The 26,004-nt window shown below is 50.0% G+C and overlaps 1 protein-coding gene across 1 annotated transcript in view; it reads right to left on the bottom strand.

Moving 5' to 3' along the window:
* sdk1b (sidekick cell adhesion molecule 1b) overlaps positions 1-26,004 on the bottom strand; it is a 346,872-nt gene that overhangs the window by 113,049 nt on the left and 207,819 nt on the right. Inside the window, exon 6 of the mRNA XM_064322539.1 lies at positions 12,433-12,566. Within this exon, the coding sequence (XP_064178609.1) occupies positions 12,433-12,566 (134 nt within the window). The remainder of the gene's footprint in view (positions 1-12,432; positions 12,567-26,004) is intronic.

The raw sequence follows: 26,004 nt of genomic DNA, 5'->3' as shown, positions 1-26,004 counted from the left end.
AACAGGGACTGGAGAGAGAAAACAGTCCCCGTTCCACTGACATGAGAGCAAATAAAACCACAGGCAAACGTATCATTTGCATGTTAGACAAAAGCGCCAGATGACACCACTTTGTCTCTAGAACAGTCATTCACATTATATTGACTTGAAATGTCATATTGGATGAGCTGGTATTCATTTTGAATAAAGCATTCAAAGAAAGGTCGGCATATAAGCACCCACAGAACTTTATAACACATACTCGGTACCAGCACTTATTGTAACACTCTACTCCAGGTATTTCAAAATAGTAGCCTACTTAATGTATGAAAGGTGCTATACAACGTTTTTAGTATTATTATTATTATTATTATTATTATTATTATTGTTATTATTAAAAGTGGAATAATACATAATTCCATACACCTTTCTCTAAGAACCAGTCCATATCTGAGCATCCTTTCAGATGAATAATTATCATTTTTATTTGCGAGAGAAAATCCTGATTTAGGCCCATGCATTTAAAAACTCTGACTACCCTGATTTCAACAAATCCATTTATGCATTTAAAGCCTGGGCACATTGTATTTGTCTCGAGCATAGTTTGAGTGTAACGCGACTGTGGAAATGCGGTTTCTGTGTCATGTGACGACGCAGGAACAAACGCAGCTTAAAGTCAGCAGCTCAGGAACGCCGCATTCCGATTGCTATTGCCGCGATGGCCTCCAAGTGCTAGTGAATTGCAAAATACCAATAACACAAATGTAAGTGCTTCTCTCTATACTCATTGTATTAATATCCATTGTTCTCAAATAGCATTATGACATGGCTTTCCGCCATTTCCTGCCCAAGCAATGCAGGCGGACTGGTGTAATGAGAGACCTGCAGCCCCATGTACGAGAAGGGGACTGGGGGAACAGGTGCCTTCAGCGAGCTCCAGATGAGCCCATAAAACCCACAGGAGAACACGCAACGCGCCCCGTCTCACCCTCCAATTAGGAGCGAGCGGAAGGCTGCGGAAGGGTGCGGAAGGGAGGGAAGACCCGGCTAGGCCCAGCACTCCCAGGCCTGCCAAGCAGGCAATCAGGGTTTATGAGGAAGGCATTCACCGGAGTGCGCACGGGCCTGGCATAACCTCGCCATCACTAATGCACCCTGAAGGCTTGTGCAATTACACCGGCAGCCATCTGTAATTACCATGCCCTCTATGCGCGGCACTTACAGCGGAGAGATTGGTGGGCGGTGCGGCGGTGTGTAATTTCCCAAATTGTTGGAATAAGCGTGTGTACACTGCAGGCGTAATCGTTAGCTTTCAGACATATGCCTGGGCATCGCGCGGCAGCTGCGGCCTCCAGCAGACCAATGATTTAAGGGGAGAAGAACGATCTCGTAAACACGTTGTACCGATATGCAAATGAGGTGCAAAAGGAGTCATCGTTCGCGCGACGGGGGACGCGTGGGCGTCGTCTCCGTCTCGCGGCGGCTGCAGGTTTCCGCATGGAAGCCTCCGTGCCGACTCCGTCCTCCGAGCGATAGAACGCCGCCGCCATTAAGCTGGTAGTGCTGCCCCGGACTCCATAACGGCAGCCCCGCAGCCGGTAATACGCCGCGTCGCGCTACAGTGGAACTGACTGCCGGTGCCATTAGTCTGTGACATAGGCCACCGAACAGGCCGTGTGCTATCAACCATCGGATGGTGACAGCAGTGGTGAAGGGACTCCGAGCTCTGAAAAATGAACAAGGACCCAAAGAATGAAAAAATATGAAGCCAGAAAAGCTCTCTGTACCAGTTCCATGTCATTATATCATAAGACCCTAAATAGATCACCTTCTTCCACCTTTCAGATTTCTCAGATTTGATCCAACGTCCGCCAATAGCATTTTTGGTTGCCATGTCCACGGACGAAGACGAGCAGGCGGGCGGACGCACAGGAGTTAGGACCCAGCCCGGGCCCGACCTACCAGAGCCGGAGGCAATGAGGCCAAGTCCCCGCTCTGGGCCGAGCTCCACGCAGGCAGCTCCGGGCCTTCCCCGAGCTAATATCGCACACACACCTCGCTAAACCCCCGTAATTAACTCGAGGAGATTCATCTCCGGCGCTTCCCCGCGCCAGGCAGCGCCGTCCCCCAGTACAAACGGTTAGAGCGGAATTAGTACATTATCTGTTATTGAAGCACACACGCCATCACTCAGGGTCATATAACAGAGCTGCGTTAGCCCGGCGCGTAGCGTCCCCTCAGACCGCTCTGAGTTACGGGCTGTGATTAAAGCTCCGCATCACCGCGGGAGCGGAGGGACCGGCCGAGCTGCTCCCCATCAGCCCCCCGAAGGCAGCCATCAGCCACACGGGCAGCGCGCGCTCACCACGCCAACAGCCGCACCACCACGCCCGCAACTCAGCAACTTCAACGCATTTAATCAGTTCCACTAACCATACGTTCTGATAAAAAGATATGTTTTTCACCCCCACCGGCTCCTGGGTTTGAGACCGGCTCGGCTGACTTTGGGCTTTGCCGAGCGGGCGCGCTGACCTCTTTAAGAGCTCGCCGGCCGCACGCCCGGCTCCTGGGTTTGAGACCGGCTCGGCTGACTTTGGGCTTTGCCGAGCGGGCGCGCTGACCTCTTTAAGAGCTCAGCCGGGGGCCGCACGGCCCGGCTCCTGGGTTTGAGACCGGCGCGGCTGACTTTGGGCTTTGCCGAGCGGGCGCGCTGACCTCTTCAAGAGCTCAGCCGGGGGCCGCTCGGCCCGGTGGGGGTTTCTCTGGACTCCATCTTTCAGCTGTGTGGAAATGAGGACGGGGGTGAGCGGGGGGCCCCGGGCACTGAGGGGCCCGCGGCGGGGTGCGCTCTGGAGGTCATTTCAATCAGGGGCGCGCTCTGTGAAGTCCCCTCCAGCTCCTCACCCCGGTCCCATTACCCCTCTCTGTTTAAAGCGTCCCCGCCGGCCTCCGGGCCGCCAGTTCCGCTGCAAGCTCACCGGCTCGCCGGCTGGCGGAGAGAGGGAACCGCAGCCCGAGTGCCGACTCAGCGCGAACGCAGGCCCGAGCCGCCGCGAGCAATCTGCCGTGAGCAACAGTCCGGCGAACGGGCGGAAACGAAGGCAGTCTGGTAAAGGTTCCACCTGAGGGTCATTAGGAGGATCCCAGGCACTCTGCAGCGACGGCAGGAGCGGCAGCGGCGGGCTTTAGGGCCGATGAGCGAGCCCGGCGAAGAATGAGAACCCCGCCTGAGCGCCTACCCTGGTCTACGCGCACGCGTGTGTGTGGAAGGCCGGGGTGGGGGTGCGCTTGGAAGACCTGTTGAGCTTTACTGAAATTAAAACATCATTACTGCCCGTACCAGGTAGCGCCGGCGCGTTGGGTTGCCACGGCGTCCCGCCTGAACGCGGCCCGATTAAGGAGAAGCCCGCAGCCGTACGGCGGCTCCCAGGAGCGCCGGGCCTCCGCCGGCACGCAGGGCTGCCCGTCTCACCGCCTCCTTCTGAGGCCTCCTGCTAACAGCTCCATCCCCGCTAACGGAACAATCAGACAATACGCCCGGGCAAAATGTGCTCATCCTCCAGCGGAGATTTACACACACAGCTCACACGCAGCTCTCAGGAGACGGAAGCAGATACAAATGAATTAATAAATCAGCAGTTTTTAAACTCCTTTCTTTTCACCCGCAGAACCTCCACTATCTTTCTCCTTCAGATTTCCTAAAGCTTTTCTGTTTCCAGCTCGGCTCTTCCCCTCGCATCTTCAGAAGGGGAAAATAAAAAGATGGTAGACTTTTCCGGCGTGCGGCTGCTTTGAGTGATTCTGCCATCTGGCTGGCAGCCATGAGATCAGCAGCGCGAGGGAAGCGTCGGGCCCGTGCCGGGAGGGCTGGCTTTAACGCGGGCGGAGCGCGGCACGCTGCGCCGAAACCTTTGAGGAAGGGCTTCTTCCGCGCGGAGGTTCCTTAGAAACACGCTCCGTGTTTATTTTCACATCAGACACGCGGGAGGGAACGCGCTCGGCAGCGCCGGTGCTTTGTGAATACGAGCCAGCGCTTCATCGCGTGTTCGCACGCTCTGTCGGCGAGAGAGGGAGGCTGACTGCTCCGCGCTGGAACACCACACCGGAGGGCTGTTCCTTTCTTTCCCCCCCTCTGAATGCGAGACGAGACTGCAGCTACTCAGTCCTGACCTAGTTAAGTCTACCTGTATCACACTGTAAAATATTACCCACACGCTTAACAAGGTTAACAGAATGAGTTGCTCTCACGTTAATGAAATGGGCTTGATTTATTAGTTTCCGCACATTTCCCCTTACCAGGATTCAATTACAGTCAGCGTTCGTACCGCGTCTGCACTGTACGACAGACGCGACGACGAGCACCTCACTGATCTTAGCTCCCGGCATTCCAAAGTGATGCGACTTGAAGCCTGCCTATTTGCATTCCAAAAAACACACAGCGTTGTTTTCACCTCCAGTGTGTACTGCACTTAATATGCTTCACATGCCTCGCGTTAAAAATAATGTCACTTTCCAGCTGCAGACTGTTAGCTCGCAAATTGAACCGTGTTTTTTTTGAGTCGTAATTACCACCGATTCTGACAAACGATCTATTCGTCAAATAGCTGATAGCGTCGTCGGCTTTTCTGTCCTAAATAACCAAGCCGTCAACAAGCCCACTTACGCTTCACAATCTGCGTACAATGACTTAAATCCTGCATGCAGTATTCCAACAATAAAGCCATCTGATGACTGCCAAAGATAGCTCTGAAGATAGCAACAAGGGGAAGCCGATTAGATCAGATCATTTGATAAATCTGTTTGATAAAGTGCCAATATACAGACGGGTGACAAATCAAAGGAAAAACCAACATGCTGTAAAGTGTCTTAGTAAGGTGTCGGGACACCACAAGCTGCCAGAACAGCTTCAATGCACCTTGGCATAGATTCTACAAGTCTCAGGAACTCCACTGGAGGGATGGAACACCATTCTTCTAAAAGATATTCACTCGTTTGGTGTTTTGATGAAGGTGATGGAAAGCGCTCTCAAACACGTTGGTCCAAAATCTACCACAGGAGTTCCACTGAGGTGAGATCTGGTGACTGCAAAGGCCATATTATATGATTAACATCATTTTCATACTCATTACACATTCAGTGACCACCTCATGCCCTGTGGATGGGGGCATCGTCATCCCGGAAGAGACCACTCTCATCAGGAAAGAAACGTTTCGTCATGGGATAAATGAGATCACTCAGAGTAACTTGGTATTGATTTGCCATGACTCTTCCCTCTAAGGGGACAAGTGGAAAATGCCCCCCACAGCATAATGGGGCCACCAGACCCCCTCACTGTAGGGGTCAATGATTCAGGCCTGTACTGTTCTCTTGATGTATGCCACACATGCACTTGTCCACTTGTTGTGAATATAGTGGATAACTATAAGGATAACTCATCTGACCATATCACTTTTTCCATATCTCTGTAGACCAGTGCCTATGGCTTTTGCACCACTGAACTCTCAAATGTGTTTTTGCCTTTGCAATGAGGGGTTTATGCACTGCAACCCTAATATAACGTCCCTCTCTATGAAGTTGACGGACTGTTCTTGCTCACACAATCTGATCACATCCTGCGTTGACATTCTCCGTCACCCGAGAAAGAGTTGCTCTTCTGTTTTCACTAATGCACGAGCATAACTGCTCACTTGTATAATGCAAAAGCCCTATATGGAAGCATCTGCATTCGTTATGTTTCTCCACTCATTTATTCAGGTTTTTTGTCACCCGTCTGTATTTGGAAACGTGCCCAGATGAAACTGCAGGCGAATGAAACGCCAATCTTTGAGACTGCGCTGCGCAGCCACGCCTGAAGGACACGCGCGCGGCCTCGTTCGCGTGCGGTAAATATGAGAAGGGTAAGAGCGCACAGAAGAGCGGAGGGGAGAGGCAGAGAGACGGCGCTCGCAGGTTCAGCTCCCAGGTGGCGCACTGCTGATAACGGCGTGCGCGAGCTAGCGCTGGCACCTGAAAGAGAAACGACGCCCAAACCCCGACGCCGAGAGGATCCAGACTGATCCGGGGCGCGCGGCAGGCGGAAACAAGCAGACAGGAAGCACGCTCGAAACGCCTCAGCCATCACAGCCTCGCTAACCGCCAACCGCGTCTCCGTCTTTTTCCGAGGATCGCGCTCAAATTACGGGTGACAAGTTATCAAGTCACACACATATTGCAAACTAAATACAGCGCTCAGGGGACAAATAGATGAGAAATTAAAGGCAGCGGATAAATGTCAGAGAGGGGGGCGTGCAGTATAATGCCAGAGATAATTTAACTGCTCGCCCCCACACACACACAAAAAAAAACACCTGCTCAAGATGAATATCTGGATCAGAGAAATCAAAAACGGAAGCGTACACGAAATAACAAAAGGAAAGAAAAGACACCATTATCAAGGTAAGGGAGGTGACTCGAGTTTCATTCCATTTTTTTTTCCCCCTGAATGAGCCTGAAAATTATCGACATTAAAATCAATCTTCGCTTCCAGTGCGGGAAACTGCAGTTTGTCCGCGTCTAATCTGGCACCAGGAAGGGCCTTACGAGAAGTTTATGGAGGAGTTCATGAAATCTCGACAAGGCGATTCACATCTTAAAGCCTTCGACGTGCTGCAGTGGTCTTCCTCGCCGGCCCGGACGCGGCCGCCGTTCCCGCCTGGGTGTGCAGGAGCGCCGCGTGCGGCTCGGCCCGCATTTTCACCCCGCCTCCTCCCGCCACGGACCTCGGGGAGGTCAGGCGCTTTAGGGGGAAGCAGCGGGGGGGGAGAGGTTGGCTGCAGGAGTAGCTCAGCCAGCGCTAAACCCTCCACATTAACCCTGCCGTGTATCGGCAAAACGCTTGAGCGTTTTGTAGGAGAGCGCAGGTTAAACATCGCGTTTATCCGTCCCCACCCCCCACCCCCCATTGATCTGTAGCACAAAAGATCTCAAGAATGGCTTATACAGGGTTTCTAATGTCAGTGGGTGATTCATTTCCACCTGCCCCCCCCCCCAGCAATAATTTCCTGCACTTCCCAACGATCACCACGCTGGCCTGGGGGGGCCGAACACACAAGCTCCAGACTTCTTTGAACTCAGCGGTTCAATGGCAATCGATTGCCTTGGAATCAGAAAGCCTACATGGATGGAGCCGCCAGTCTGAGATTTCTCTGCTGCATTCAACAGCGAGGCTAATTTCAAGAAAAAAGTGCAACCATGAGATGTTTCGCGACTTGGCCACGCGTGCGGAAGCACGACGTCTCATCCATATTTCAAACGCATCAGGCTCCCATATTGTTTTTAATTCAATTTTTCCATTTGGAGTTTAAATTCTTTGCGTGTCTCACATAACCACCAAAACACATTGACAGTTGGACGGGTGGAAAAACATACAGGCTATGCCATCGAAAACGACTGCAATATTAAAAGCTGTCCAAATTGTCAACTAGAAAGCAATTATTTACAGCGAAGGAACATGCGTATTGCGGGTATGGGGAAACTGAGTGCATCTTCTTTTTCAAAGCAGACCAGTGACATGCTTAAGTTATACAGAAAATGGAACATGAACCTGCAGAACCAATCCGAGGCCACACACAGGCTTCTGAAAAACAAAAACTGAACCGACAAGCCGAAGATCTAATGAGTATTCATCTCCTCTGCTCAGAGCCGGCGTGAGGGAAAACGCGACAGTCGAACCCTCGGCGCCTGAGTTCCTAACTGCAGTCTGCTGGGCGACAGACAGACAGTTTGCTGGCTCGCTCGCGGACGCACTCCAGAGTTCACACAAGTTTGGGAGAGAGAGGCACACGCCCGTGCGCAGGAGGTAATGGGACTCCTGTAAGATGATGGAGTGGCCCATCTGTTCAGCCGAGCGGGAGAGGAGCGGGGAGAGGAGCGGGGAGAGGAGCGGGGAGAGGAGCGGGGAGAGGCGTGGGGAGAGGAGCGGGAGAGGGGGGAGAGGTGTGGGGAGAGGAGCGGAGAGGTGTGGGAGAGGTGGAAGGACGGAGGTGGGGAGAGGCGGAGAGGAGTGGGGAGAGGAGCGGGGAGAGGGTTCTCCACGCGGCAGAGGAGGCGGAGCGAAAGGCAGGGAGGGAGAAAGAGAGCGGCGTATCTCTCCTGGCAGCGCAGCCGAGGCCGTGTCACTCGACCGAGAGCAAAAGCGAGGGGCCGTCCCGGTCTTTATCGCACTCCCCCCCCCTCTCTCTCTCCGGAGCCCGCGGAGAGGAAACATGGCCCAGCCCTGCCGCTCCCCAGCTGCGCCGACGCTCGTCTGAGTTCCGCATGAAATATTCACCAGACAATATGCTCGTAAAGACCCTCCGTGCGCCCGGAACATCTGCGAAGAGGGGCGCGCGCCGCCTCCTCCTCCTCCTCAAAGACGAGCGCGCCTCCTCCCGCTCGCAGCTAGCCGGCGCGCTAAATACTGCATCGCCCCCACCGGGAGCGGGGCGGCTTCTCCCGCTTGCCTGGGCTAAGTTCCGCTCACCTCCCAGTCAGAGTCTCGTTTGATCGCCGCCTAAGCTCACCACCACGTCTTCTCCCAGAGCAAAGAGGAGCAGCTTGGCGGGGACGGCTTATTGCTCTCAGTGGCCCCGCGCAGCCCCTGGCTGCAAAACTTTTAAAAACAGGAGGGAGCAGAGGAGAGACGAGGAATCACAGCTTCCCTATCGCAGATCTGAGAGCGCTGCTTTAGCAACAGTGCAACCAGCCCACCCAACCGCACACACCACACACACACACACACACGCATGCACGCACATACACACATGCACGCACGTGCACACACACAACCACACACACACACGCACACAAACACGCATGCACGTGCACACACACACACACACAGACACGCATGCACACCACACTCACACGCGCGCACACACAACCACACACCCCACACACCACCCACCACACACACCCACACACACATCACACACCACACACACACACACACACACACCACACACCCACACACACACACACACACACACACACACGCATGCACTTCATCAAGCACAATGCACTCTCCGTTGCGGCTGAAATTGTCGTAGGATGGTAAGTTTGTTGAAGTGTCGGTCCTCAGTTCTGAAACCCAGAGAGATGCGGATTGGCCGGGGCACAGTTCCCAAACCTGCCAGGGCTGTTTCAACTTTGTGAACCGTGATTCCAACAGATTCCGAATGGGCTCGAGGCTCACATCCAGCTGGTTGTATAAATGAGACCATTAGCAGCAGCAAATAATGACTGAGGAGGTTCAGTCTAATGCCGTTTCCTCTCAAACACCTCAACAGTCACTGCATGTTAAATATAATGGGACTCCCTGGCTAGCATGTCTGACTACAATTTAGAACAATGGTCCAAATGAAGAGCTTCAGAGCAGAATCCACTCAGTCTTAAAAGCACTGCTCAGACGCAATACCAAACACAATACGCCAACGTTACAGACAAAGAAAGAAGAGAAAAAAAACGTCTGTGTGTCATGGCGACCTGCAAGCAGACGGAGAAACGTGAGGCTGTCTGGTTCTGCTCGTTTAGAGCGCGCCCGCTCTCATTGTACTAATCCCGGCGGTGGGCTCGGCATCGCGGCGGGGCCCTGTCTGCGCCGCGCGTCTTTCTCAACAACAAAGTTTGTTGACGGAGGCGGTGGAGCCAGGATATGAAAGCGGGAAAAGTCAGGAAGCGAACCGCGCTCAACTTCCCCCGGCGCTTCAGGAGACTCCGCCTCGCCTCGCCTCGCCGCCTCCGCACGCCGACACGCCCGCACGCCGCCTCGCTCTCAGGCTCTGCCGCGCCGCCACCGCGACCGGCTAGCTTTGTAGCGCCTGACAGGGATCTACTCCAGGCTAACAGCCACTCGCTTTCGGCTGATGAGCAGGTGGGGGAGGGAGAGAAAAAAAAATCACCGCAATCTCAAGGTCTCAGGCTTCCAAAAAAACCAGGAGACTTAATTAAAGCGGGAAAGTTGCAGCTACGGCCGCCGCGGGTGGCAGGCGTCCGTCAAGGCACGGCTGATTGCCACTTTTTTCCCTTCCTGCCGCTGCTTCTTCCCGAATGGACAAAATAAAAGGCCGCGCTCCGTCGAGTCTGCAGCGACGCGCCCGGGTTTATCGGCCGCGTCCTGGGCCAGTCATGACCAAAATTCAGCTGCGGGGACTGGAGCTGTGAACACGATGATCTGGAGGTCGCCCAACGTGCCTCAGCCATCCCACAAACGAGCGAAACCTCTAAACCGACAGTCAGGTGTGTGCTGAAAAATACATGACTAAACGTAAACGCACAGTATCCAAATAACGCTTCTGCCTCCAAATAACAGAAATGTGTACTATTAATACAGAAACACATGCTTTGTGAGGTGTACATAATGACAGCACGCTAGTCGTGCTGAAGGGTGGACTGACATTTGGAAATGATTTTAATGCAAGTCACTTAGAAAAACCTGCCACGAAATATTGCGCACGGCGGCTAATGACTGAAAGATTTGCCATTTTAATGTAGAAGGTGTCATTTTGTCCCATTTCTGAAATGCTTCACGCTGCTAAGGAAATGTAAAGTTCAGTCGGCAGCATTCATTAAAAATCTCATTCGCAGCCCAATTTTCCTCACCGCGCTGAGAGGTTCACGGGCAGGCATTCACAGGCAAGGTTTAATTCTGAAACTTTGTCCAGATTTTATTTACGTACTGCGAGGGGAGCCGCACTGAACTAAGACCTCCCGCGCATTTAAAGTCAAATTAAAAATATTAATTAAGATAAAGAAAATGGAACATACTGTATCCTGTTCAGCTGCTTAACACTAATTATTTGTTGAAATAGTGTGAAATGAATAAGAACAAGAATAAGGTCGCCAATTAAAAGGCTCTCATATAAGAGCTAACAAACAGCAGAAGGCTCCCCGCCTTAGGAAATAAATCCAGTGTATCCGTCACGTTTACCTACACAAATAAGCCATTCGTTACAGGTTGTTTCACAGCGGCTCCACACTGCGCTGAGGCCTTGGCGATGACAGATGACTTCACAGGCCGCGCACACGCGTGTGTCAGAGCTCAGCCGGTCTGCCGTATTACCGCTACCTGGAGGAACGGCGCCGGCCGATAAACTCACAGAGGCGTGAATTAAGAAAACCCGGCTGGACGGGACAGCCATAACGGCCCGGCTGCACAGCTCTGCACGGGAGCGGAAGAGGCGTCATTCCGTTTCGCCATTTCAGCAAAGGCCGCGATCAAAAAGCCCAGATGAGAGAGAGAACGTGAAGCGCGTCGGCGGCAGATGAGACGGAGGACAGACAGAGGGAGGGGAGGGAAAAAAAAAAACAACAAAAAAAAAAATAAAAAACACGCGGCTGCAGGTAATAAAACAGGGCCGCCCCCGCACTTCTCCGCTCGCTGGGTTTTACTGATGGGAATAAGGAATTAACCGAGCTCGTCCTGAACAGCAGCGCCCCGGCGGGCGCGACACAGCCGCTCGCTGGCCCGCCCGCTCGCCGCTCTGTAAAAACATCCCTAACCAAGCGTCAGATTGATGTCGCCTCCGCGCCGGCTCCGCGCTCGCTCGCCTCCAGCCGGGGGGGGGGAGGGACGAGAACGCCTCCTCACCCGCCGGAAAAGAAAACGCTCCCCCCTTCAGACTCCACCTTCGCCGTGTACGCTTTACCTCGGAAACGCAGCCTGTGATGTGTTTCGCCTCTAAATTGTAGCTGCTTGTTCAACAGGGATGAATTGCGAGACGTCACCAATGGCCGTGCGTGTTGTGCGCGTTCGCCAACTGTCCTCTCTGACTTGTCAAAGGGCTCTGCTGTGCTGGAAGAGAATGTCTCTGTGAAGCTGGTGGATGGCCGCCCACGTACGCGTCCGATTGAGAACAGGATGTTCCAGTGAACCCCAGCTCTGCTCGCCGTGCAGAGCGGCATGGACCTGCTCCAAAGGCAGACGCCACGAGAACGGCACAGAGAAAGTGAGGAGGGACACCTGCCAGAATGGGAAAAAAATGAGCTTCTCAGCCCAGCGCCACCACGGCTAACCCCACGCAAACATTTTCCGGAAGCTACTCTCTTTAATTAACGTGGAACAACCGTTAATATAATGCTGGTACTATTCGCTGAACACGAGTCCTCCCGCGCACCACCTTCAACTCCTTCACACGGATGATCGAGTACATGGAAAGCTGGTGCTAATATGAGCGACTTTCCCTTGGAGAGAGAGAGCACGGACCAAAACAGAGAAATAAAATCAAAAGGGAAAGAGAGCACACAGGAAATGGAGAAAAAAGGTTAAAAATAACAACAGAAAAGCAGAAAAGAATGCTGCCACATTTTACTGTATAGCAAACCAATAAAGGCTGGAATTCCATTTCTTGGTCAATAACAGCATCTCTCTCGTGTCATGCACAAATGGCCTTGGGCCAAGAATGGAGCAGGTTTGTGTTGATTTTCTCCTTTACTTACTCGCCACGCTCAGGTAAATGGATGGGCTTGTCTTGTTCTCTCCATTCTTTTCATTAACTGCCTGGACGTAATACCGTCCTGCATCTGGCGCAGCTGTCGACAGCACCACGAGCTGATTGTCCAAGGTTATTGCTCTGTGGAAAACAGAAAGGAGAAAATCACTTAGGGTTAGGCTTTTTTTCCACAGTGACAGGCAATTAGTGCAATCTTACGGCAAACAAAAGAAGAGAAAAAAAAAACAGCGGGCCATTAATATCAAAGTCGGTCCCGTTTCATTTCGGAGTGGAACCCGCTCCCGTTAGCAGCAGCTGATTGGCCGCTGGGCGGTTCTCTGCGCGTGTTTTTCTTCCACCGCGCGGCGCAGATGGCGTTGACATTAATTCCACGGTGCCGCAGCGTGCTTCCAATGCACTTGATTTCCCATTCCAACAGGAGCTGAAAATCAATGAACTGCTGGAATCGTTCAACAGCTATTACCGATAGAGACTGAATAAATCCTTAAAGTCAAGAGACCGATCCCCCCTCCACATCCACAGCCGCATCACGGGCAGGGCCCCCGGCGGCACCATCCGGAACGCAGCCGGCTGGTCCGGAAGCCCAAACGGGGCCCGGGCGGGGCAGCGCATATAAAACGCGCATCTGGGCCCGCTCCCCTGTCTACGCCTGCGCTGCAGAACGAGCGGGGAGCGTTTGTTGTCGCCTGCGTCCTCCCTCGCCTCTAATTAATCACACCATCAATTATGCATCACTGCCGGCGCCGAGGCTGCCGCTTCGGCTGAGAGGGCTGCGGATGAGCGGTGAGGCGCGCAGATGCACGAGGGCGCAGACCGCATGCCGAATGCGCGCTGTTTCCCTCCAGCCAATCACACCCTTCACCGCTGCCCTCTTACCCAATCCAAGAGGCCCACCTTCGATGGACTTCCTGCCCTCTTACCCAATCCAAGAGGCCCACCTCGATGGACTTCCTGCCCTCTTACCCAATCCAAGAGGCCCACCTCGATGGACTTCCTGCCCTCTTACCCAATCCAAGAGGCCCACCTCGATGGACTTCCTGCCCTCTTACCCAATCCAAGAGGTCCACCTCGATGGACTTCCTGCCCTCTTACCCAATCCAAGAGACCCACCTCGATGGACTCCCTGCCCTCTTACCCAATCCAAGAGGCCCACCTCGATGGACTCCCTGCCCTCTTACCCAATCCAAGAGGCCCACCTCGATGGACTCCCTGCCCTCTTACCCAATCCAAGAGGCCCACCTCGATGGACTTCAGCAGTTACCCCCAAAGATGACGAAGAGACGAGCATTTGTTTTTTTATTAGTTTATTTTTTGCTAGCGGTTCCACGAAGTGAGCGGTTTTATTCAGTATCGCACATTTCAGTCGGTAACATCAGTTTTATTCTTTCACACTGATCCCTACAGAGAGCATGCACCACGGCTTTATAGAGCTTTGAAACTTCTCATAATTTCTAAATTTGTCATGCACTAGTTAAGTGGCAGTTGTTTTGGAAAGCTTCGTATACATTTTCACAAAATTAACAACACAGACGATAGATAACCATTGGGAAGCGGAGGGAAAACAAGGGAACTCATTATATCTGGGAAATGAAGAATAGGTTTTATGATGGTTTGCACAGCACCTCACCAGCTGATGTGATGCATTCGACCCTTTAAATGTACAGTGGACTCTTCTCAGCCAGTCAGGTTTGATTTACATCTTCTGAAAACGTAACTGAATTTAGGTGTCATCGAAAGGAAAAGCACTCACAGCATTTATACCCAGTTAAATGCGCTGTTTTGCTAAAGCTGCACCCAGGATAAGCAATGCGGCATTTGGTCCCACTCTGGTGTGCAGTGTGCCTGATTAAGAACTTTTGCCTTCCTGTCGTTATTTTCTAACACAGCGTAACAGTCACGGTGTGAGAGTAAACAGAGCCTCCCCTGCATTCAGCCAGTTTCCAATAGGCTTACAGCTATCTTCCTTTTGTTCCCTGTGATTAAATGAGGATTAAGAAAAAATCCATTAAAACTCAGAAGCAATTGAAGGGGAGGCTGGAGAGGAGGCCGACGATGCTGATGAAGATGTATCGCTCCGCTCGGTACCTCCAAACCTGGCTCAACACCCCGTCTCTAAACAAAGTGTGTCCAGGCTATAAGTGCACCCTTCACAGATGCCAGTTTCAAAAGGTCAAAGAAGCCTTCCATGATTAACTTTTAATTAATAACGGGGCGCAAGCTGCATTGGCTCGGGTGCTGCAAATATCCTCGTTTTCCGCGCGCTTGAAAAGCTCCCCCTTGTTGGAAAGGTTTAGCAGCCAGGTTTCGCAACAAGAAAGGCTAATGCTTCCGTCTAAAAGCCTCGGAGTCTTTTGTCTGCCCAAGGATAAGATGTTACAATTCACCAGGTTTGCTGAAGACAGAATAGGCTGGCATCTGCATATAAACTGATTTCATGATTAGTTGGACCCGTTTAGGTTTTGCTAATACATTTCTCCAGACCAGTGGCTGCAGCCAGGGGTTCGGCCAATAAAGAGCGCAGCGAGAGGGATAATGGGCAGCCCTGTCTCCTGCCCCTGAGGAGAACACAGGCCTTTGATATCATTTCACCAGTAATTACACAAGCAGCAAGGGAGGTATATAAAATTGTAATCCAGTTAGCAAAGGTCCTAGCAAGCCTTGGGTAATCTAAATCTGCAACTGAAAGGAAACTATTTTGCTCTCTCAAAAAGCCCTGCCTCAAGCTACTGAAGCTAACCCAACAGCCCAAAAAGTCATTTCATTCGTCTACCCGTTTTCAAATGACAGCAAAACAATAGATCCTGTTTGATTCGCTAGAAGACCCAAAACCCCTTCAAATTAAAGCTGGACACAACACAAGAGTTGTCTGGATGGCGACTCCCTTCACTCAATGCCGCTCTATAGTACAAATATACAAGTAGGAGTAGTCGCAATTGAATGTTCTCAGTGTTCCACTCTGAAGGGCTTCAATGTGTGAGTGCGCTGGTCTCTGGTGAGACTATGACTTCACCTCTGAGTCTGGGAACTGCAGTAGTGGAGAGAGTGACATGCTCCTCATCAGCACAGACGCTTCACTGCAGGACCCCTCAGGGGCGCACCTCAGGAACGCCTGGCTCACTTTATGAAAGACACCTTTCAGTGCTGCCACCCTGACGGGCTGTGGGATCGGGTACGTGCGCACACGCCCAGCAACATTATGTGGAAAAGTCAGATGGATTTGTAAACTGCCAAATTAAAAATGCAGACCAACTCAACGTCTCCCACGTAAAAGCCCACACCTAATGCAAGGGCCACTGTCCGTAAGTGAACCTTTCAACATTTCCATCCTTTACCAAGGAAGAGAAGATTCTATGAGTAATTACATTTTTAAAAAAAACTTTATAAATCTGTGTTGATGGCTGCTGACTTCGAGCTTTGTCTTCCCGAACGGGAATGTCCCTGAGACTCATTTTCAAAATTTTTCAATTTCAAAATGGACACGTCTAATAACACTGTCTAATAACAACAAAGAAAAAACGCTCATAGCTACAAGAATGAAATATGCAATTGCACATTCTTTAATATACCTATAATTCATTTAACTACACTGGCAGAACTAGTGTGAAAGGACTTTAGTTAGAAGAGTATCACATCTTGGGGAAAAATGTTTAAAAATACCAGATATCTGGATTGCATAATGTAAATGGTAAAATGCCTTATTCTATTGTATATCAATAACATAACATTTCCCAAAGAGGTAATGTGCAATAGTTTGAGATCTCACAACACCAGTGTTGGCAAGGTGATCCCTTTTGACATAGGGTGAGAGTTTGACCAGTTTGACAAGTGACTTGTAACTCAGAATGTAAATAAACTACAGTGAGCTTATTTTGGTACATATTTCATTAAAAGTAAACACTTTGTAATACAAACTGAACCTGTACTACAGTGAAACATACACAATACTGTCACAGTGACAACGATGGCCTTTTAAGCAACACAAAACAAGCAAACTCGCATTTATCAAAGTCGCCTGCACCTGCACTTAGAATACAGGTCCAGCTGCTTTCATTTACCGACCTACATTGCTTTTTGGGTAGTCTAGGGGTGCAAGAATAAGCCATCAGAAAGGCAGCGGTCCACGCTGGGCATCCCGCAGTGTGGGACATCCGCTCTTTGCCTTGTGATTTATGACCGTGATTATTAAAATCCTCATTAAGACGCACGACCAAACCGAGAAAAAACAATGGAGGCTTCAGAGTTTTTAAAGGCATCAGGGTAGCCTATTTGCAATTCCTCTACACAGCAACGAACAGCCTCTCGATTCTCTAAAACCAGACACATTTTTATGAAAGGTCAGAGTCTGTTCAAGGATATGGGAAAGAATTATATGAAAATGTCAAAAAAGGCATGATTTCCCCCACTCACCAATTATGCGTCATTACTTAATTGGCCAACAGACTGTGCTTTTAACCACAGAAAAAACAAGACGAGATTTTAAAACCTGCTAAAACCTCCTGAAATTGTATCCATCTTCAAGCATAGCCTCTCTCTAAACCAATGCTCCATTATTTATCTATAGCGCACTACTTCAGTCATTCAGAACAAGGGTTCAAGTGGCACTAAGGAAGCAAAAAAAACAAAAAAACAAAAAAAAAAAAACCTGCATATAAAGTTGTGGGAGGAGAAGTAATCTCTCCTAGATAATAGCACCTTGTAGGCATGAAGTTGAGGGTCATGTAGCAGGCACGTATCAGTAACTGACATAACCATTAAAGATTTCGCTTCGATCTGGAGTGAAAAATACATGTTTCCAAGAATTATGGATAGAAAGAGCACAAGCAGTGATAAACCAAGCCCTCCATCTTCTTAGTGCATGGCTCCTGAACATAGCCACATTATCCAATCCATGTATTTGATTTGGCTGCCTCATTTTTTTTTGGTTTCTTGTTGACTCTCCATTCTTTTCCCTAAAATCTCAATGCATTAAACTTCCAGCAAATGCACCTGGGCTCGATAGGACCGAGGAGCACATTCCGAATTACCGAACGACAACGGGTCTGTCCTTCCTCTGACTCTGTTTATGAGTTATGCTACTATGTGAGCAGTCTGAGCACCCTTTAGGAGCATTTCCACTGCGGGCACAAGAGCCAGATGGAACGGAGCAGTTCCCATTGAGTTCCTGAGTGCTTTTAAACTGCCTTTTTGTCAGGCTGAAGGACATCCATGCAGGATGGAGCTGTGGCACTTCAGCCACATAACAATGTTGGTGCCAACTAGCAGGAATCGAGCCCGTGGGTAGAGCTGTCTCACCTGACAGGTGCAGCAGGCTCGGGTGAAGAGCAGTCATTTCCTTAAAAAGCAACGGCAGGTAAAGTATGAAGGCCAAATGGCTGTTTTTTGAAAAAAAAAATTAAGGGTATGAATATTCAGCTATTGGTTCATAGGCCTATATGTTCATACAATAGCACATCTTTACACATCTGCATTTTCTGAGAGATTTGCCATTTCTGACGTGAGCTCTGACTCTGAAAATAACAAATGAACAGGAAAAGAGCGAGAGGAAGATGAAAGACTCAAGCCTGTGGGGGAAGCCAGCATTCAAAAGCCAGCAGAGGGTCAACTGTGACTCAGTAGTAAGAAATGGCCATAACTACCTTTCTAGCAACCAGCTAATAAGCTGAGAAATATCAGACATAAAGGAAATATTTAATGTCAGCAGCCAAACAGCAGATACCTCTGCAAGAATAACCATTTGCTTTTCCACTTCCTGTAAATCAGTTTGGCGACTTGTTACATAAACTTGCTACCTTTTGATCTCCCCTCATTGGCTGACGGCAGGTGGGAGTGGCTCTGAGGAAAGGAATGCGGTTGAAACATGAAGGAGAGCCCTGCCCACTATTTCGGTTTGTAGTACTTGATCCCACCGGCTCAGACTGCGATGGAGGGAAAGCAGCCGGAAGCCTTTAAATTATAGACAATGGAAAACAAGCAGTGTGTGCTAAGCAACCTTTAAACTCGGTTAATATTGTTTCGCGAATTCAACCAGCATAGCATGAGACATCTCTGCCTTCCAGTTTCCTGTGAAGAACAGAAAACAAACAGTGCAACGGATGAAAGCTTTACTCTGCGCGGACCCTCTGAAGCAACCCGCTGTCAAGCGTTAAATCAACAGTATTGTTTGTAATGAACGACAGCGCTTCACCAGGAAACGGTACGAGATGAATTCCATGGTCCTCAGAGCCGTATTCAAAGAGAGTTGCACAACCAAAGACCTAATTATGAAGCTGCATGAACCTGACAGCTCCAAGTGAGCTCACGGCAGCACTGGACTCCTACCAAATAGGCATGTTTGGTCAGGTGACCTCTATTGCAATTCAGAAATAATCTCCTTTCATCTACAGTCAATTGTGAGCTTGTTTGTGGTATAGTATTAGTGACCCCTCGTTGTAGCAATTATAGTCTGAGACTTACTGACTTATTGTTCTTACATTCTTTTCCTGAAAATTTCCATATGTTACCAACACACACACGCACGTACAAATATAAATTAGAAACCCTGATTGTAGACAATAGGAAAGTGAACAAAACACTGAAAAAGATAAATGAATTTTGGGGGCCAACGGGGACAGAGAAGTCTTATATTACCATTAGAAATTAAATGGAGAGGAAAAAAACAACTCCACACTTTTCCATTCACCCAAGCCCCTGAGGACTGTCTGGAACAGAGAAATAACCAGGTTCGTGTGTCATTAATAATGTAGCCGCAAGATTCATTTTATTAAAACTCAGAGGCATTCAATTAAAGTTCCACGTAATAAAGACAGTTGGACCGACCGGGTCCCCAAACTTATTAAGTGTCGCAAATGTTAACGCTACAGGACTAATTGAGAGAGTGCGGCGTGGGACCGGCGCGCGGAGCGCGAGCCAAAATTCTCCCCCTTCCGCAGGCCCGCGCCACAGCATTTGTTCGCGCTAAACGGCAGCCTCTAAAACTGGCTGGCGGGGAGAGCGGAACGCACCCAGCGGAGACGGCATCAAATCACGCTCAGATCCAGACACAAGGTCATCACTCTTCTGCTCTCTGCAGCAAGTCACTTGGACCAAGTCGCAAATTACTTTCCACTCTTTCATTTCGCAGGGAGCAACTTTTAAATGCGCATGCATTTATTCCACCCACGCCGCCTACGCGAAAAGAAACACTTTCTTCATAGAAACAGTCCAGCCTTTCAGTGGTTCCAAGGTATATCTTTGGGATGGGTTTACAAAACACTCGAAGACCCCCGAGAGTATGCGACCAGTTTTTCCTTTCACGTTGCTCAATAGCGGCCACTCTTCCAACCAACACAGGACGGCACAGAATGCGGTTCAGATCAAAGGAGGATGGAGATTAAAGGGAGCGTGTCCTTGCGAGCACCGTGGAGCGAATTCGGAAATAAATTGGTGCAGAAGGGATGTGCCCAAACAGAGTGCTTTAAATTAGGGTCACGCTGGCGGACAGAGCCCCCCGCGGGAGCGATGCCCGGTTTTGACGTGCGGGCCGGAGCGGGCGGGGACAGGCCCGGGGTCTCGACTCTCCGCTCTAATCCCGTCCCCCGGGCCGCCCGACCGCGGAGACGCAGATCGGCCTGACGGGGGGAGAGCGTGTCAGGACGGCGGGAGCAGGTGGCGTGACATCACCCCTTTAACCCGGAGCCTCCGCCGCGCTCCTCCTGCTGGCGCCGCCCCCCGCCGCCCCGCCAGACCAGGCTGCGGCAGGGCGCCGCCGACCTCGCCGCCGGCTCGCAGGACGCCCCCGCCAGCGCCAGCGCGTTTTCAGCTCAGACCGCTGCCTGAGCAAACACAGACGGCTCGGACCCGCTCGCTTTATTCAAACCTCAGGGAGATCATTAGAATCGTGGAATATTCATGAGACGCTCATGACCTCATTTGGTTAGCTACCTGCATGAGTATAACGCCTCGCCCAAGCAAGGAAGCAAGCGAGCGGCTCGGTGCTCATTAATCATAAATGGCTGAAACACACACTGCACTGCAGTCGAAGCAAGGAAGCAATGTGTGTGGCCAAAGATTTCCCCTCGATCAGTTTTCCCCTCCTTTACTAAGCAAAGCAAAAAAACCTGGTTTATTTTCTGCTCATTCAGAAGGCATAACAAACGTAGTGGCGACTTCCACATGATCCATGGCTTGCTAAACTTCTCTTTCTTCGGTGTTGTCAGAGAGAGCCGTGCAGCCGATCCATAACTCCCAAAGGACAGCAGTGGCCAGCGAGGACGGCGCGAGCAGCTAGCGTAGCGTCCACCCCGGTGTGGACGCGTACAGGTATCCAGCTCCGCCCCTAGCGCCCCTCGGAAACAAAGGGTCCCTTTCAGAAGAGCGGAGCGTTTGTGGGGATAATCTATTCGGCTCATCGTGTTGGGAACGTTTCCCGCCTCGCGGCGCGCTGGCCTCACGGCGGGCTCGTAAGCGTGAGGTAATACGGCGGCGATGTGAGCGCGCTCAGACAATCCCCAGCTGAGCTCTGCAGAGGAGACGGGCCCTGGCAGGCAGAAGCCCAACTGACTGAGCCGCTGCTCCCGTTTCCTGGCAGCGCACCAGCCACCTCCACCCACTCTCGCGCAAACAACAGAACGCCCGCATTTGCATCTTCACACACATTTTACTTCTGCGAAGAGAAAGTCTGACCATTATTGCAAAAACGTTTTTCTTTACTCTAGAGGAAAATCAAAAAGAAAGCAGTTAATGAGTGGCTTTTGTGGTAAAATTAGAACAGGAGCTGGAGCACCCCGTTCGATACAGTCTTCATCGCCCAACTGGAAATATGACCTGACAACAGCCGGTCTCGAAACAGACTTAGGGTGGGTGGTGTCGCATTCACACCAATCCTCATTAATACCACCCCTGTGCGCCGTGTGTGCATGTGGCCAAGGCAGCGAATCCACCCCCAGTGAGAGAACAAGCGCTTCTGCGGCCATATCCACAAACTGAGATGGATGTCACAGCAGTGTCCAATGCCTCCCCATGCGTACCAGTCTTTTTTCTCCCCACAGGAATTTGATCTCTCGAACTGTAAACTTTGCTTTATACTGAACTGCTGTCCCCCTGGCATGTAATTAATACTGAAAATGAGAAATTATTCCTGTCCTTTAAACGAGGTGACCGCAGTGCCAGGAAACCTCTCTCTGGACAATTAATAATGTAATAAGAGTCAGCTGTGCTTGTTGGCCAGTAATTGGCTTTCTTTTGGGAACTGCTTATGTATAGTAGCTGGCACAGAACTTCCCTTGCAATATTGCTGGAGATATCAGCATAAGCAGAGTGTTTAAAAATGTAATGCAACTGGCTTCATGTATGAAACAAGTGCTTTTTCAAATAAAAAAATGAAGTGCTTGAACACACAAAAGAAAAAAGCAGATAACAAAAATGAAATGGTTGCAGGGCTGCTGGGTGCTCATCCTGTTATGGCACTGTTCTAATGTATGGATGGGCTGCATGGCCCGGTCTGGAATTCAGGCAGACTTGCCAGTGCCGGCTGCCAGCCTCGTTTGGTACTGGTGATGCAAATTAGTCTCTAGAGCCGCCCGGGGATGGGATTACAGTCTCATCAAGCAGCAGTTCCCCGCGGGCCGAAGGGATCGGGGGCGCCGTTCCCAGGTTTATCTGCATCTCTGAGAAGAGTCTTCCTCTGACTCATGCCTGTGTGAGTCCGTCTGCAGTACAATTAAAGAGAGGTGGCTGCCACCGCATGCCTCGGGGGAGCATGCATGCGAGTCTGCACTCTCCTCAACTGACAAGGAAGAACTGCAGCGTGGGCATAATTTGGCATTTCATATTTGGGAGAAAATAATAACAAATAAAAATAAAGAATATAGACTTTAAGACAAAATGAGGATCCACAGACACATTGAAGGATCCTACTGTCTGAATTTAGAAACACAACAGACTGTCACCTCGCTAGTGATGCTGCGTTAAGCATTATCATTCCAGTTGACTGTGGAATTTGCATCTCAATACTGTAATGCCGCACTTATCCAGGAGACGGTGGGATCTTAGGAGCGTACACGAGCCTATATGAGTGGAGCTGACAGCAGAACAAATCCAGTCCAGGGTCTTTGTTGTTTTAGAGGCTTACGGTGACGTTCTGTCTGCTATCCATCAGTTCATATAAACAGTGAAGGCCATGTATGTCTGTGATACACCAAAGGAAGAGACAATAATGAGCATTCTCAGGTTCCGGGGTGTCTCTGTGGTCCCGACAACAGAAAAAAAATGTTTCCACTTCAGGGACTGTAAACCAGCTCCCCGAGCAGCCGCAGACTCATCAGGGAAGAAAGAACCATCTTGAAGGACTGTGATGCATTCCCAGTGCAGTTCTCATTATCATCCAAGACAAGCTCTAGAAGAGCCCACACGCACACACACACGCACACACTCAGACAGACACACACACGCACACACGCACACACGCACACACAAACACATACACACAGACATGCACACAAAGACATGCACACAAAGACACACACTCAAAGAGATATGCAGACACACACACACACAAACACACAGGCAGGCTCACACAGACACAGACAGACAGACGCACACACAAACACACAGACACGAGCAGATGCACGCACGCACACACACACACACAGACAGACACACAGGCAGGCTCACACAGACACAGACAGACGCACACACACACACAAACACACAGACACGCACACGCAGACACAGACACAGACACACACAGACACAAACAGAGACAGACACACGCACACACACACCAAGACCCTATAGACACTGCACTTCTCTCACTGACAGTTTCAGGAGTTCCTCTAGTCAGGCACAAATGGGTAGTGAGCGGACTGCACGCACATATGAAGTGTTTGAGTGAATTCAATCACTAGTCACTGATGGACAGGAAGTCCAAAGGTTCAAAACCATCACAAGAGCAGAACCAACTTAGACTGTATGCATTTGTAAAATTCAAACCCTCTGACCCTCTTTAAATTGGAAGATTATTGTGGGGGGAAAAAAGCATGTGAAACTTAAAAACTTGAGTTTGTCCTAAAAATCCCCTTATTATTTCAACATATTTTCTCTCATTCACGGCGAACCATCAGCTCTCTAGTTATACAAGTCTTGCTGGAGTAACCCGATCTGCATTGTTCTCACTGACAAGGTTTATCTGGTTGCCTGGCAACCAGGTTGATGCCAGGTTTGTATCTGCTGCTCCTTTACCCCAAGCCTTCTTCTGAAGAGTGAGGTGCCACTCGCCTGTCTGCGCAACAACTTCAAGCACCACTATCTGACATTTCAAATACCTTCTGCACAATTCATTATAGAGTACTTCCAGGACCTTATTAAAATGATTTTCTTCACAATAATATAACCTCCCGAGCCCCTTTCTCTCAGATTTACAAAAAAAAAAAGAAAGTCAACGTCTGTTAAGCAAGTGTGGATGAGAGACAGAAAATATTACTTTAACCTTAAATCACCACTTGCCCAGTTAAAATAAATTGGGAAACTTAAAAATTTTGCTCACTTGCATGTAGTTCACTTTGTGCGGGGAAGAGTTACGTTAAATGTGCAATCACATTGCACTGACAGAAGTCTGTCAAAGGTCTGCCACCCAACAACAGAGAATGACATGTGTGTCCATACTATAGATCATTACACTCAGTGTCACAAAATTCTACTGTGCTATCCATAAAAATGACAGGGGATCAAAAAAGAGAACATGCACATAACCTATAGGGACAGAGTCCATATCACAGTCTTACAAATGGCAAAAGCATTAATTGTTTCTTCATCACTATCAAAACAATTCATTTTTTGTTTTCTCCACTGATTATTTCTACCAAAAAAGCAGTTAAATAAAGCCCAGTTTTTTAAATTATTATGAACATACTGTTCATAGTCACTGGAAGCACTGGTACCTGCCAAAATAAAGCAAACACTTGAATAAATGACGGATTCAGAACATATTGAAAGCAGGTGCTTCCACATCACACAGGTGTGGTTCTTGATTTAATTAAGCCATTAGAATCCCAGCATGCACAGGTTCTGTATAAAAATGCTGGTCATGCCCGGCAAATTATTTTAGCTAGCACAACTGAAGTTAGAGTGAATTTGAAAGTGAGGTGGTAGTTGGGGCACATTTGGCACAAGCTTCACTGATGAGACCTGCTGATGTTTCACAAGGAACAGCAACTAAGGTGATGTTGGCATGGAAGACTAAGGGAAAGACATCATCAGTTAGGGGCAGCTGTGGTTAAAAGTGCATACTCCTTCACCATGTGTTACGTCCCCTGCCTCTGCTTGCCTGGGTAGTGCAGGTGGAGGTAGTTGCTTAATTACCTAATTGGCTGATTGCCTCCACCTGCCTATGGCCCAATATATAAGCCCAGTAGTATGAGGCAGGGAAGATTTTCTTTTGGGTCTTGTGATTTGTGGAGGTTTTATTTTGGGGTTTGTGATTTGTGTGGAGAGTTTTTGTTTTGTGAACTTTGTGTGTTTTTGTTTTTTATTTAGATTAATAAATGTCTGGGTTTGTTTTTAGATCAGTTTCTGTCGTGTTTTGATCCATCCGGACTTTGTTTGTTGCGGCCAGTCGAGCCAGCCGTAACAAAATGGGGGCTCGTCCGGGATCTGCCATCACACTTCCCTGCGGCGGCGAGGAGGCTGCGCGCAGACACACTTCCCTGCGGCGTCGAGGACGATGGGCGCAGACACACACTTCCCTGCGGCGTCGAGGACGATGTGCGCAGACACACACTTCCCTGCGGCGTCGAGGACGACGCGCGCAGACACACACTTCCCTGCGGCGTCGAGTGCGACGCGCGCAGACACACAGGTCCCTGCGGCGTCGAGTGCGACGCGCGCAGACACACAGGTCCCTGCGGCGTCGAGTGCGACGCGCGCAGACACACAGGTCCCTGCGGCGTCGAGTGCGACGCGCGCAGACACACAGGTCCCTGCGGCGTCGAGTGCGACGCGCGCAGACACACAGGTCCCTGCGGCGTCGAGTGCGACGCGCGCAGACACACAGGTCCCTGCGGCGTCGAGGACGACGCGCGCAGACACACAGTACCCTGCGGCGGCGAGGAGGCTGCGCGCAGACACACACTTCCCTACAGTGGCAGATTCCTCTGGACAATTTGTGGACATTTGGTATTTATTTTTTTTGTTTTGTATAGTAATTTGAAGAAAAAAAAAAAAAGACCTTTTAGTTTGTCTTTTTTTTGTCTTAAGGGTGGGGGTGTTACGTCCCCTGCCTCTGCTTGCCTGGGTAGTGCAGGTGGAGGTAGTTGCTTAATTACCTAATTGGCTGATTGCCTCCACCTGCCTATGGCCCAATATATAAGCCCAGTAGTATGAGGCAGGGAAGATTTTCTTTTGGGTCTTGTGATTTGTGGAGGTTTTATTTTGGGGTTTGTGATTTGTGTGGAGAGTTTTTGTTTTGTGAACTTTGTGTGTTTTTGTTTTTTATTTAGATTAATAAATGTCTGGGTTTGTTTTTAGATCAGTTTCTGTCGTGTTTTGATCCATCCGGACTTTGTTTGTTGCGGCCAGTCGAGCC

Source organism: Anguilla rostrata, chromosome 2 (genome assembly GCF_018555375.3).
Source record: "Anguilla rostrata isolate EN2019 chromosome 2, ASM1855537v3, whole genome shotgun sequence".
In the NCBI taxonomy this organism is placed as follows: Eukaryota; Metazoa; Chordata; class Actinopteri; order Anguilliformes; family Anguillidae; genus Anguilla; species Anguilla rostrata.
This window is presented reverse-complemented; position numbering and strand designations above follow the sequence as displayed.